We start from the raw sequence: 13656 nt of genomic DNA on the forward strand, positions 1-13656 counted from the left end.
TGGTTTTAATAATAGTTTACATGCCCTTACATTCCTGGGCGTTCCTTGTTTTAAAACAGGTCATTTGAAATTCATATAAAATGCTTCTAAGTGGAACATTGTTTTTTATCATCAACTGTTAGATACCCAAGCTCCAGTAGTTCCGTATTGGCGCCTGCCTGGTTTGGGCATTATCATCTACCTGCTGAAACAGAGTGCTAATGATTTCTTCAGCTATTATGACAGTCATCGACGGAGTGTCAATAAGCTACAGAATGTGGAGCAGCTTCCACCAGATGAGATAAAAGAGGTATGAATCTTACAATGATCTGTGGAGACTTTTGAAAAGCCATTACTTGTACTAATAAGGGGCAGGGTACTGGTGTCAGACTTGTGAGTAAAGATGACGTATGCAATGAGACAAAAAGAATTAAAATGATTCTTCTCTGCGGCTTGAAGAAGAGTCCCTCACCTTAGCACCACACCTCATAAACATAGAAACTCTCGAATGAGAGACAGTGAAGTTGCACCATTCAAGAAAACCACGTGCCATTCGGTAGCACGGCAGCTGGCCTTTGAGTAGTTTTGGTAATTTATACTCTAGACTCGGTGGTAAGAAACTTAGGTTTCTATTGCAGATGCTTATTCAGTAAAAGCAATTCCATAGGTAAGATGTCTCTGTGCCTTCAGCATCTTCACTGTTTAGTGAATTTTTCAGACAAACGGGATGGTGTATCAGACTTGACTGCCTGCTCTCAATGACCCAGAATCATTCCCTGGCATTTATTGTAGCTAGAGATACTGAGTTGCCAGGCTTGCCTCCCAAGGAGTCTGCTTTCTTTCCTGTTTGGCACTGTTAGGCATCTCTTGGCCAGTGCTGAAGTTTCGTGGTGTCCTGTGGCAGCCTGGATGTTGAACCATTTTGCCATTCCCGGTTCACACCAGCTGTCCTGAAAAACTCCATGTCACTCTTAAGAGTAGTCAAAGCCCACTCCCTCTTGCCACTCTTCTGATATCACAGGGAGCATTTATTGAGCGTTTATGATCTGCCAGCCCCTGAGCCACAAGTTCTACCTGAATACGTGAGACACATGTTGCTACTCCCATTTCCCAGATGAGGAAGCTGAGACACTGAAAGTTGAATAACTTACCCAAAGCCACGCAGCCAGCAAGTACAGTACAGGTTGGGGCAGGAGTTGTTGGCTGGGTTCAGGTAATCCCTGAAACTGTGTTGTTTACACCTGGCAGCCCTTCCCCCTCTCGATGCTAATGCTCGCAAGGGGAACTGTAGCATCACGGTAAAATATGTGGCACTCCACCAGCCCCAGTATGCCCTCTGCCCAAGCCAGTGTCCGAATTTTCAATTGAACCGCTGTGCTTATCAGTATGCCAAATAGAAGAGTGAGTGGGGTGGTTCTGGTTGATGATCCTATTGTTTATGCTCTAGCAGTCTACTTTACGTTTTCTTCAGAAGATACGTGACAGCTGTTACAGAAATTCTCTATGGCATTGCTACACCTACTGATTGAAAAAACCTGTTTTGTTTTAATTTGACAGGAAATTCAGGGTTGGTTGGCCCATCAGCAGATTGGAAATATCTGTTTCAGGGGCAGGACTTTTTCAGAAAGCAGCAGATGAATATTCATTTGTGAATTCAACTGCTTCTTTGGCTCTTGTTTTTTTAAGTCGCTAGTGTCCTAACTAGATAATAAGTCTTGTCTGCAAAGATGGTTCAACTTATCTGAATGTTTTTCACAGTACTTATCACAAGCAACCTGTTTTATAGTAGATTTTCATTAAACTTTTGTTAGAATTTATGTTGTTCTTAATACTGTGTTTGTTTCTTTTTCTTAGTTGTGTCAGTCTGTGATGCCTGCTGGTGTTGATAAAATCTCCACTGCCCAGAAGTATGTTCTAGCGAGAAGGCGTTTGGTGAAATTGATCAATAATCGAGCTAAACTGCTCTCCCTCTGTTCTTGTATCCTTACTGAAATCATAGGGGGACTTGAATGGTGACCTTTAAGAAAATCTTCAAATGTAGGAACTGTTTACTTATTCTCACCTTATTTGGACTTCAGAACCATATGGAAAGGGCCATAATTACTGTAAATGCCTGATGTATTTCCAAATTAAAATTTTTTTCTTACCTTTTAGAGTAGCTAGTAATCTCTGTCTGGGCAGGAGATCCTTATCTCACATACTCCGCAGCCCCCACCTCCTTCCTCTCTGCACACCTTGCTGCTTTTTGGGGAGACGCCGTCAGTGCAGTCTTACCCTGTCTGTTAGACTGAGGCCATGGGTACATCACTCAGTACTTGCAGTCCTTTTTTCTCCTCAGAAACTAGTTTGTAAAAAAAACATGTGATGACATTGTTTTCCTTTAATCTGAGCCTTTATCTGTAGTTATCATAGAGACCTGCCTATTTATTCTTTGGCGCCATTTGGAGTACTACTTGTTACATTGTACACCCACGGATTCTCAAGATTCCTTATTTGCCTCCAGGGCCTTATTTAAAAGCAGAAGACTACAAGGTAACCTTTATTCTGAAAATTAGTAAACCATAAATGCCTATAGATTTTAGCTCCTTGAAAAACAGTTACATTTTAATTTATTTTTTATGTTTCCATGTAACTAAGAGTGAATTAGGTAATTGAGAGCTGTTTAGTTACTAGACGTAGCTATTTTTTATATTTTACCTCTGTCCCTGGGAAATTATGGGCAGCATAAGAGCTTCTTGGAGGCTGCTCCTCAGCTTCTTGCAGGTTGCTGACCCAGCTCCAGAGCTCCAGAGTCCCCTGGTCACAGATAATTTTCCAGAAGAATGGAAGCAGGTCAGCCTAGGCCATGTTTCTTGTTGCTGGTCTGAGCCTCTAACTGATGAGCATGTATTGGAACCCTCAGCGGGGAAGAAACAGAAGAAAAGCGTGAGAACCCTGGCCTAGAACAGGGAAATGCTTCCCAGGGGCTTGCGTTTACTGAAAGTTAAAATAGAGTTCTCAATCTTGACCCATGTTTTTCATTGTCATCAGGTTCTTCCACCGTATAGTAGAAATGTACTTGCAAAGCTGGTTTGACTGTGTCTTTATTTCTAGATTCCTTTGCTTCAGAAACCAATCTGGATTTTAGAAGTGGACTGACTGTGGTAAGCCAACATGACATAGACCAGGTAAGATTCTGTTGTCATTCTCTTTTTTTTCTTTTTGAAGGGAAAAGGAAAAGCCTAATATATTAGCAAGATTATAGTTTTCACGGTTGCATACAAAGACTTCATTTGAATTCTGGCATAGCCACCTAACAGATACGTGACTTTGAACAACTTACTTAACTTCTGAGCCTTCATTTTCTCGTAAGAAACAGGAATGATAATTCAACCTCAAAGAGTTTCGTTAGAATTAAATGAGGTTTCATATGCGAGGCTCGTAGGGTAGTGCCTAGAATATAGTTCAATAGTTGGTAAGCATTATGATCTGGAAACTCCTAATTTCTTTTGATTAACTTTGTAGAATTTTTAGGCTCAAAGTATCACTCAACACTTAATTTTTCAGAAAATAACTTAATGGAGAGATCATAAGTAGCCATTAACAATTCCACTGTAGTAGAGTATAATATCGTACAGCATTATGTACTTAGTAACAATTTGATCAGTAGTATTGGAATGAATGAAGCACACTCCAAAAACAATTAAAATGGAAACCTCATATGAAACTAATAGCAAAGTCTTAGAAACAAAGTAGTTACCAGGGTGTATGATATTAGGGAAAATGAATTAGAGCTAGCTCAGCTACTAGACATCTGACTGTCCATGCCGTGATTTGGCAAAGTCTCTGCTCTTCCCTCATCCCTCTTGGTCACTGCCTTTCTTAAAGCTGAAGGTTGGGCCTTATCCGGGAAAGAGAGGTGCAGTTACAGCATCCTCTAGACCACACTTAGCCAGACATCATAGATACCATACTCTTATCCTAGCCCTGACTACACTTGCCCCTTAGTGACTTTATAGCAGGAATTCATTTTTTGGCTAGACTTGTTTAGAGAAGCTAATGTTAAGTGAGGCCATGTGCATAATTAGCCAAAAAAAACATCTTCCAGAAGATGTCTAAAAAATATATGTTGGGGCTGGCCCAGTGGCATAGTGGTTAAGTTCGCACACTCCACTTCAGGCATCCCAGGATTCACAGGTTCAGATCCCGGCTGTGGACCTACACACTGCTCATCAAGCCATGCTGTGGCAGCATCCCACATAGAAAAAGTAGAGGAAGATTAGCACAGATGTCAGCTCAGCAACAATCTTCCTCACCAAAAACATTAATAATAACTAAATAAATGTATGTGGACTTAATGACCATTTCTGTTTCATTAGACTGGTCTGTTATAAAGTTAGAAGAAGTACAAGATTAATAAATAATTTTCTCACTCAGTGCTCTGATTTTAATGCAAAACTGAAGGCAGGTAGGTTCACTAATTTTTTCTTAATTTTAGTGTTTCAGTATACCAAAACGATCCATCTGAAATGACATATGCATTCTAAAATACATATGAATTCTAAAGTGTGTACCGGGTTCCCTCCTCGCATTTATATTTTTTGAAAGTAAAAGCATGCAAACTTTTTTTTTTTTTTTAATTGAAAAATGAAGTAAAAGCATCTTTCCAATTTGTCCTTTGTTTCTTTCCCCAAAGGCACCCACTCTTAACTTCTTGCATGGCCCTTCAGGCCCATTTTGTATATGTCCATGTATCAGCAGCAGCAGCAGCAGCAGCAGTTATTGCTATTTAAAAACAAATTTAAATTTTTATACATTTATATAAGAAAGGAATGGGAAAAGCAGTATCATACCAATAAACTCTAGGGTGGAAAAAGTGAATGTTTAGTTAATTTGGTATGTGAGAAAGGACCACATAACAAAAATTCAAAGGTATTTTAAATTGGAAGACAGAATAAAAGAAATATGTGAGACTGCAGTTTTAATAATGAAATGTCATCTGTGTTGCCTCTAGCTTCAGGCTGACGCCATCAACGCTTTTGGAGAATCACTACAAAAGAAACTTCTGGACATTGAAGGATTATATTCAAAAGTTCGATCTCGCTATAGTTTCATACAAGCTCTTGTCAGACGTATCCGAGGCTTACTGAGGATATCACGGAACTGAGAGCCTGTGCTAATATTCTTCTAGGGAAGAGATGAATTGGGGAAAACTGTCTCCGTTTTATAGATTAGTTTGTTTCTAAATTATGACCAAAAAATATTTTGCTATTTCTTTCTTTATATATGGACATCTTTTCTGTAAACTTCTGTGCCTGATTTCATCCTCACTAGTGAAAAATAAATGCTTTTTAAAAAAACAAAACAAATGTATGATGGGTCTTTTGAAATTTTACCTAGAAAATGATCATTATTGGGAATCCAACAAACAAACCTTCCACAGTCACTGGTGGTTTTCCCCCAGGGATATTACTGTGAATGCTAAATTAAAGGCATAATCGGGAAAGTCTTAATTTTTTCTCCCTTTGTACCTACACTACACTTCCGTGATATTGAATGTTACTCCGTGGGGTAGAGTGGATAATAAACTATACTCATGCCCTTTAACAGAATAGAATAGAATAGTACTATGAATGGTATATTATAGAAATGTCTCAAAAAGTTAAATTTCTCTTCCCTAAACTTATCTTTATCTTTTCTGCATATAAGTGATGATATAATAATTTACGTTTGTTCCTTAGAAATGATTGTGAAATTTCTCAAATTAATCGTCTGCCTATATTTCTCATATAATTAGTATAAAGGCTATAATTAGGGCAAAAGAATTAACACAATCACCACTCTATTTCTTGCCCAATTGTATTTATGTTAAGTGACTACCTCATCTGAAAGTCCATTTTTCCCTTTTTGGCCACCAGTTATTTCAGCCTAGTATGTAGGAGAGACTGCCGAGAGGGGAAGAGTCTCGACTCTCCTGTAGTAGCAGGAAGTTAATACTTAGTTCTAGTGTGTTGCTGTTTTTTTCTAATCTAACAATAAAATTGCCTTGGCTTTTAAACATCTTTTTAAAAAGGCTTTGTCATTGTTAGAGTTTGAAATTAATTTACTGCCCACCACTTACAAACATTAATCTTTAACTGGAAAGCATCCTGTTAACAAATAGAAATCTTAGAGGGTTGTGAATGAATAAGTGGGTCCAAAATGTAATAGTAATGACTGTCGCTCCACTGGTCAGGCATATGGTAATCTTTATCATCTGGAACACAGGCTTGAACCCAGAAATAATCAGAACAGAGCTTGGGGCACAGAATCAAAGCATTTTATAAACCTCTGAAGTGTGAAGCCTTCCACAGGATAGAGATAGTAGCTAAATTTGGCTTTAAGATTTTGGATTTACTAAACTTCATTAGCTTGTTTTCCCATCATTTCTTCCAAAATTACAGCAGACTATGGATCAGAAGTTGGGGCAGGAGAGAAGTGTGTGGGAGGTAGAGGCAGGAAGGATGGCAGCTGTGTGGGTGCTGCTTAAAAGGCTGACCAGAATACTGTTTGTATGATAAATACAGCGGGGAGAGGCTAGTAATCAGGACTGCGGAGCGCTTGCCGCCTGACTCAGCGTTCTGTTACCTGGGCCTGGAGAGAGGCTGTGGGTTGCAGCACGTGCTCTTCAGCAAGGCAAGGAGGAGAAAAATAAATTTTAAATATTCAATGTAAAAAAGTTTTAGCATTTAAAGGGTAGGGTCATCTATTCTTCAACAATACTAAATAAGCATCAGATCTTCAGTGTGTTGTTTTTACTGAGTTAATCAGTTTGATGGGGTTAGAAAATCAAAAGAAGTGAATACTTTCTTGCTAGTTGTTATTGTAGTTTTCATAAAACGGTGCTGCATAAATATTTGTGCCTGAACTTAATCTGAGCATATGCAATCTAACCACTTCTAAATATTTGTCTGTTGTTTTCCCAACTTATTTGGAAAAATTTTGACTCTTCACAAGAGTTTAAAGAAAATTACAGTGAACCCATATACCTTTCACCTAGCTTCACCAATTGTTAACATTTTGCACATCTGCTTTAGCTTTTTTTGTATGTGTATAACTGGTTTCCTTCCTTAACTATTTGAAAGCAGGTTGTAGACATCATGACACTTTATCTGTAATATTTCAGCAAAGAAGAACAAGGTTATTTCCTTCCTAACCACAATACCATTATCACACTTATGACATTTGACAATAAAATGCAGTAAAATTTTCTAATATTCAGACCATGCTCAGACTTCCTCAATTGCCCCAAAAAGGTACTTTTAGAGCTTTATTATTTTACCCAGGATTTAATCACTCACACATTACATTTAGTTATCCTTTTATTCTCCTTTATTCTGAAACAGTTCCCCTCCCTTTTTGGAGGGAAAGGAGACTGATATAACATTGACATTTCTGAGCTGTTTGGAAAAAGTTCTCACAATTAGTTTGATTTTTTTAAATTAAATTCAGCTTGAACATTTTTGGCAAGAATATTACAATTCTGCAGGTAATCTTTTGCCCTCAGCATATCATATCAGGAGGTACATGTCAGTTTGTTCTATTACATTAAGTTTGGTCTTGTAGTTAAGGCAGTGTATGGCACATATCTCCGTTGTAAAGCTTATTCTTTCCCCAGTGTAATGAATAAGTAATCTGGGTGGGTTGCTTTGGGTCGATACTTTGAGACTGTGAATATCTTGTTTCCAAAAACACCTTTCAACTATTGGTTTTATCATTTATTCCAATTTTTAAAATTGTGTGCTGTTTCAGCCGTACAAATAATATAATCTGTATAATAAACACAGATATTCTATCCTCATGTCATATACCTAATTTGATCAAATCTTAAAATTAGTCACATTTGCTCCAGATCTTTTTTTTTTCTTTAGGAAATAAATGATGGTAGATACAGGTGAGGTGCCTGTGAGCTCCCGGGTCCCATTCCCCTACTTCTCTCCCAGAGAACCATTTTCAAGAATTCATTGTTGATCTTCACCATTCACGTTTTATATTTCCACTACAAATGTGTGTATTCCTAGGCATTAAAAAGTATTATTTTACAGGTTGTTAATCTTTATATGTGCGTCATCATCCTGTGGAGCAATTTGCGGGTTGTTTTTCTTGTTCAATATTGTGGGGTTTTTTTTTTTCTTGGAGATTGGCCCTGAACTAACATCTGTTACCAATCTTCCTCTTTTTTTTTTCTTTTTTTCCCTAAGCCCCAGTTCATAGTTGTATATCCTAGTTGTATCTCCTTCTAGTTCTTTGTGGGATGCTGCCACAGCATAGCTTGATGAGCGGTGTGTAGGTCTGCGCCCAGGATCTGGACTGGTGAACCCAGGCCATCAAAGCGGAGCACGTGAACTTAACCATTACACCACTGGGCCGGCCCAAACATTGTGTTTTTGATAATTCCTCATGCTCATTTATTGCAGGTATTGAATAGTAGTATCACATTGTACAAACACCTTAATTTATGCATTCTACTGTTGGTGGACTGTTATACATTTAACTTCCAAATATTTTGCTATTATAAACAGCGCTGGAATGTTCATTATCATACATGTCTCCTTGGATGAGACACATGACATGTAAGGGCTTCTCTGGATTATATAGCTAGAAATGGAAATCCTGAGGGAGAGATTAAGAGCTTTAATTTCACTAAAATATTGCAATATTTTTCTTAGTGGTTGCACCAATTTACTCCTACCCAATGGACTAAGAGTTTCTGCTTGTCCATACCATCAGTAACAGTTCCAATTGTCATACTTTATTTTTCCTAAAGACTTCATTTTTTAGAGCTGTTCTGGGTTTACAATAAAATTGAGAGGAAGATACAGAGATTTCTCATATACCCACTGCCCCCACATACGCGTAGCCTTCCCCATTATCAACATCACTCGTCAGAACCATACATTTGTACGAAGGATGGTCCTACGTTGACACATCATAATCACCCAAAGCCCATGGTTTTTACCTTAGGGTTTACTCTTGGTGTTGTGCATTCTGTGGGTTTGGACAAATGTATAATGGCATATCCATCATTGTAATACAGAGAACTTTTACTACCCTAAAAATCCTCTGCACTCTGCCTATTCATTTCTCAATCTCCTCTGACAACCAATGATCTTTTTATTGTTTCCAAAGATTTGCCTTTTCCAGAATTTCGTACAGTTGGAATCATATAGTATGTAGCCTTTTCAGATTAGCTTCTTCCTCCACGTCTTTTCATGGCTTGAGAGCTCTTTTTTTTTCTCTTTTTCTTTCTTTTTTTTTTTTTTAGTGCCGAATATTATCCCATTGTCTGGATGTACCACAGTTTATTTATCCATTCACCTACTGAAGGACATCTTGGTTGTTTCCAAGTTTCGGCAATTATGAACAAAGCTGCTCTGAACATCCCTCTGGAGGTTTTTGTGTGGACATAGGTTTTAAACTCCTTTGGGCAGATACCAAGGAGGGCAATTGCTGGATCATATGGTAAGAGTATGTTTAGTTTTGTAAGGAACTGTCAAACTGTCTTCCAAAGTGGCTGTACCGTTTTGCATTCCCATCAGCAATGTGTGAGACTTCTATTGCTCCACATCCCTGTCAGCATTTGGTGTTATCAGTGTTCTGAATTTTGGCCATTCTAATTGGTGTAGAGTTGTATCTCATTGTTTTAATTTGCATTTCCCTGATGACATATGACATGGACATCTTTTCATGTTTATTTGTCATCTATATATCTCCTTTGGTGAGGTATCTGTTTGGATCTCTAGCTCATTTTTTAATCAGGTTGTTTGTTTTCTTATTGTTGATTTTTAAGAGTTCTTTGTATATTTTGGATAACAGTTCTTTATCAGATGCATCTTTTGCAATATTTTCTCAAGTCAGCAGCTTGTCTTCTAACTCTTGATATTGCATTTTTCAGAGCAGAAGTTTTTAATTTTAATGAGTCCAGCTTATCAATTATTTCATTCATGGATTCATGAGTTTGGTATTGTCTCTAAAAAGGCATCACCATACCTAAGGTCATCTAGGTTTTCTCCTATGTTATCTTCTAGGAGTTTTATAGTTTTGTGTTTTAACTTTAGGTCTATGGTCCATTTTAATTTTTGTGAAGGGTATAAGGTCTGTGTCTGGATTCTGTTTTTTGCATGTGGATGTCCAGTTGTTCCAGCACCATTTTGCTGAAAACACAGTCTTTGCTCTGTTGTACTGCTTTTGCTCCTTTGTCAAAGATCAGTTGACTATATTTATGAGGGTCTATTTCTGGGCTTTCTAGTCTGTTTCATTGATCTATCTGTCTATTCTTTTGCCAATACCACACTGTCTTGATTACTGTAACTTTCTAGTAAATCTTGAAGTTGGGTAGCATTCATTCTCCAACTTTGTTCTTCTTCAATATGGCATTGGCTAATCTGGGTCCTTTGTCTTTCCATATAAACTTCAGAATCAGTTTGTTGATATCCATAAAATACCTTGCTGAGATTTTGATTGAGATTGCATTGACTCTATGGATCAAGTTGGGAAAAGCTAACATCTTGATAATATTGCATCTTTCTATCCATGAACATGGAATACCTCTCCATTTATTTAGTTCTTTGATTTTGTTCATCCAACTTTTCTGGTTTTCCTCATATAGATCTTGTACATATTTCATTAGATTTATATTTAAGTATTTCATTTTTGGGGTGTTAATGTAATTGGTACTGTGTTTTTAATTTCAAATTCCACTTATTAATTGTTGATATATAGGAAAGCAATTGATTTTTTTATGTTAAATTTGTATCCTGCAACCTTTCTATAATCACTTACTAGTTCCAGGAATTTTTTTTGTTGATTCTTTCGCATTTTCTACATAGACAATCATGTCATACTTTTAATTTTTTTGCCAATCCAATGGCTGTAAAATGGTATCTCTATTGATTTGCAATATTTTGTGTATTGTTGATCGTTCTTTTTTTTCCCTCCGTTTATAAGCTTTATCCGTTTTTCTATTGGGTTGTCTTTTCCTTTTGATGTGTAGGAGGTAATTATAAATTCAGAATGGCTTTTTTCAGTTTATACATATTTTATCCCAGTCTGTTGGGTTATCTCTTCAACTTTTTTATGGTGTAGAAGTTTTACATTTTAATGTGTCAAATCTGTCTTGTCCTTGATGGTGTGTGTTCTTTATGTTTTATCTTAAATTTTATTCCAACCTGAGATCATAAAGATACTCTTCTATATTATCTTTTGACAGTTTTAAAATGTTGCCTCCTCATTAGGCCATTAGTCTCTCTGGCATTGACTTTTGTGAATGGTATGATCTAATTTTACTTTTCTTTTCTCCCATATGAATAATCAATTTTCTTTTTATGATTTACTGAGTAGCCCATTCTTTCTCACTGATCAATAATATTACCTCTGTTATATGCCTCAAATTTGTAGGAGCTCTTTATAAAAAAGAAATTAGGCCTTTGCCATGTGTACAAATGTTGTTTTCCTTTTCTTTTTTTCTTCTTCCTGTACCAACACCTTGCTTTTTTCACTTATCATGAAGATCATTCTATATCAACACCCAAAAATCTCCTCTCTCTGTCTCAAATACACACACAATACTGCAATGTATCTATATAGCATGATTTATTTTAATCAGTTACTTATTGATTAACACTGTTTCCTATCTTTTGCTCTAATGAATGTTTTTGAGTATACACAGTTTCACACAATTGTTGAGACAAAGTGTATGCTCATTTAAACATAAGATAGTTTTGGTCAAATTGTCCTCCAAGAAAGTTTTAACAATTTGTATTACTATCAGTACTGTATAGCTGTGCCTGTTTCTCCACTCTTTCCAATACAGTGTGTTATTAAGCTTTTTGATTTTTGCCAATCTGGAGAAAAATGATACCTCATTATGGTAGTAATTTACATCTCTCTTAGTATGAATGCCACTGAGTATCTTTCCATATGTTCGAGCTATTTGTATTTCCTTTTCTAAGAGCACTTCACATCCTTTGACCACCTTTTGTTGGATTGTAGGTCTACTGATTTGTAGGAGCTTTTTCTATAAAGGAAATTCGTCTGTCACTTGTTTTACAAATTATGCTTTTATTTCTTTCTTTTTGCCATACAGAAATTTTTTATTTCTATATAGTTCATTTTACAAATATTTTCTTTTGTGGCTTCTGGATTTTGTATTATGCTGGTCATGTGAAAAACTACAATTTGGAGATTATAAAAGAATTTCTCCCTATTTTCCCTAGCAATTTTAATGTTTCTTTTTGTTTTAAATTGTTATTTATCTGACATATTTGTGTGTAAAGTATGAAGTAGAAACCCAAAATTATTCTTTTTTCCAGGTGGAAGAAATACCAGCAAACCTAGTTAGATCAATGTGATTTGCCGAATGAGCCATCTTTTCTCCATTTGTTGCTCAGAATCACTGGTATGGGACTGAAAAAGGCAGATTAATCATGACTTAGAGTTTTAAAAGGCAAGTATCATAGAAGGTCAATGAATAAGAGAACTGAGGCTAATGTTCCTTGATTGAAATTCTGATTTCCTAGGGTTTTGACCAGCTAGAAAAGGAGTGAAATCAGGAGGGAACTCCCAGCTTATGAGAATATGGAGCAGCTGAGAGACTGAGATATGGCTAAGGTCAAAGAGTTGATGGGTTAGGAGGTAGGATTTGGAAATATACTACTTCACAGGTGGAGCACGTCCAGGAGACAACAAAGTGTGGGTTATGAGCATGGTAGTGGATTGCTGAATTGGGGTGAGGATGAAGGTCACTGGAGGTAAGGATTCTAGAAAATACAAGTATAGATGGCCTTTGAAGTCACCCATTATTACAATAGCTTGGGGCTAAAAGGAAAGCTGTTAGATGTCAAAGCCTACAGTGAATGAGGGGACTGCCTAGGAATTCAGTAGATTAGGTTACTGTGAAGTAGTAAAGGAAGGACATGAATCTTAAATGAGGGTTTTTTTGTTTGTTTTTTGTTTTTTTGTTTTTGAGGAAGATTAGCCCTGAGCTAACTACTGTCAATCCTCCTCTTTTTGCTGAGGAAGACTGGCCCTGAGCTAACATCCATGCCCATCTTCCTCTACTTTATATGTGGGACGCCTGCCACAGCCTGGCTTGCCAAGTGGTGCCATGTCCACACCCGGGATCTGAACCAGGGAACCCTCGGCCGCTGAGAGGAATGTGCGAACTTAACCGCGGCACCACCGGGCAGGCCCAAGGAGGTGTTTTTATATGAGGACATTTAAGTAATAATCTCAAAGTAGCAAAAGAATCTGCCTTTTTCCCCCATGACTTGTGGTTATTTGGGGTTATGGGAGAAAGAGCTTTCAAAAAGGCTTTAGAAGAAAAGACAGGCTTCATTTAAGGCTATATCTGTAAGAAGGAGATAAAGTTTTATGCAAGGAACTTCAATAAATATTTATGGTGTTCAGAGGCTGTGCTAGGCACTTGCTGGGCACTGAGGATGGAGTTGTAAACTGAACAGATGAAGTCCTCACCCTCATGTAACTCACAGTCTGGTGTCTGGCAACTCAAAAGATAGTCCACAGACCATCAGTAGCAGCAGCATTTGGGAGCTTAGTAGAAAGGCATAATGTCAGGCACTAACTCAGATATGCTGAATCAGAATCTGAAGTTTGAGGAGATGCCTAGGTGATTTGAATGCATGTTAAGTTTGAGAAGCA

At 37.3% G+C, this 13656-nt stretch overlaps 1 protein-coding gene across 4 annotated transcripts in view; it reads left to right on the forward strand.

Moving 5' to 3' along the window:
* The window catches only part of NUP205 (nucleoporin 205), a 79380-nt gene extending 74053 nt beyond the window's left edge, over positions 1–5327 (forward strand). For all 4 annotated transcript variants that reach the window (XM_008534968.2, XM_070617822.1, XM_070617823.1 and 1 more), the window contains 5 exons: positions 123–289; positions 1834–1957; positions 2383–2511; positions 3073–3146; positions 4973–5327. In XM_008534968.2, coding sequence (XP_008533190.1) covers positions 123–289; positions 1834–1957; positions 2383–2511; positions 3073–3146; positions 4973–5125 — 647 coding nt within the window. In that variant the 3' untranslated portion in view covers positions 5126–5327. The remainder of the gene's footprint in view (positions 1–122; positions 290–1833; positions 1958–2382; positions 2512–3072; positions 3147–4972) is intronic.
* Positions 5328–13656: the final 8329 nt, after the last annotated feature.

This window comes from Equus przewalskii, chromosome 4 (assembly GCF_037783145.1).
Source record: "Equus przewalskii isolate Varuska chromosome 4, EquPr2, whole genome shotgun sequence".
In the NCBI taxonomy this organism is placed as follows: Eukaryota; Metazoa; Chordata; class Mammalia; order Perissodactyla; family Equidae; genus Equus; species Equus przewalskii.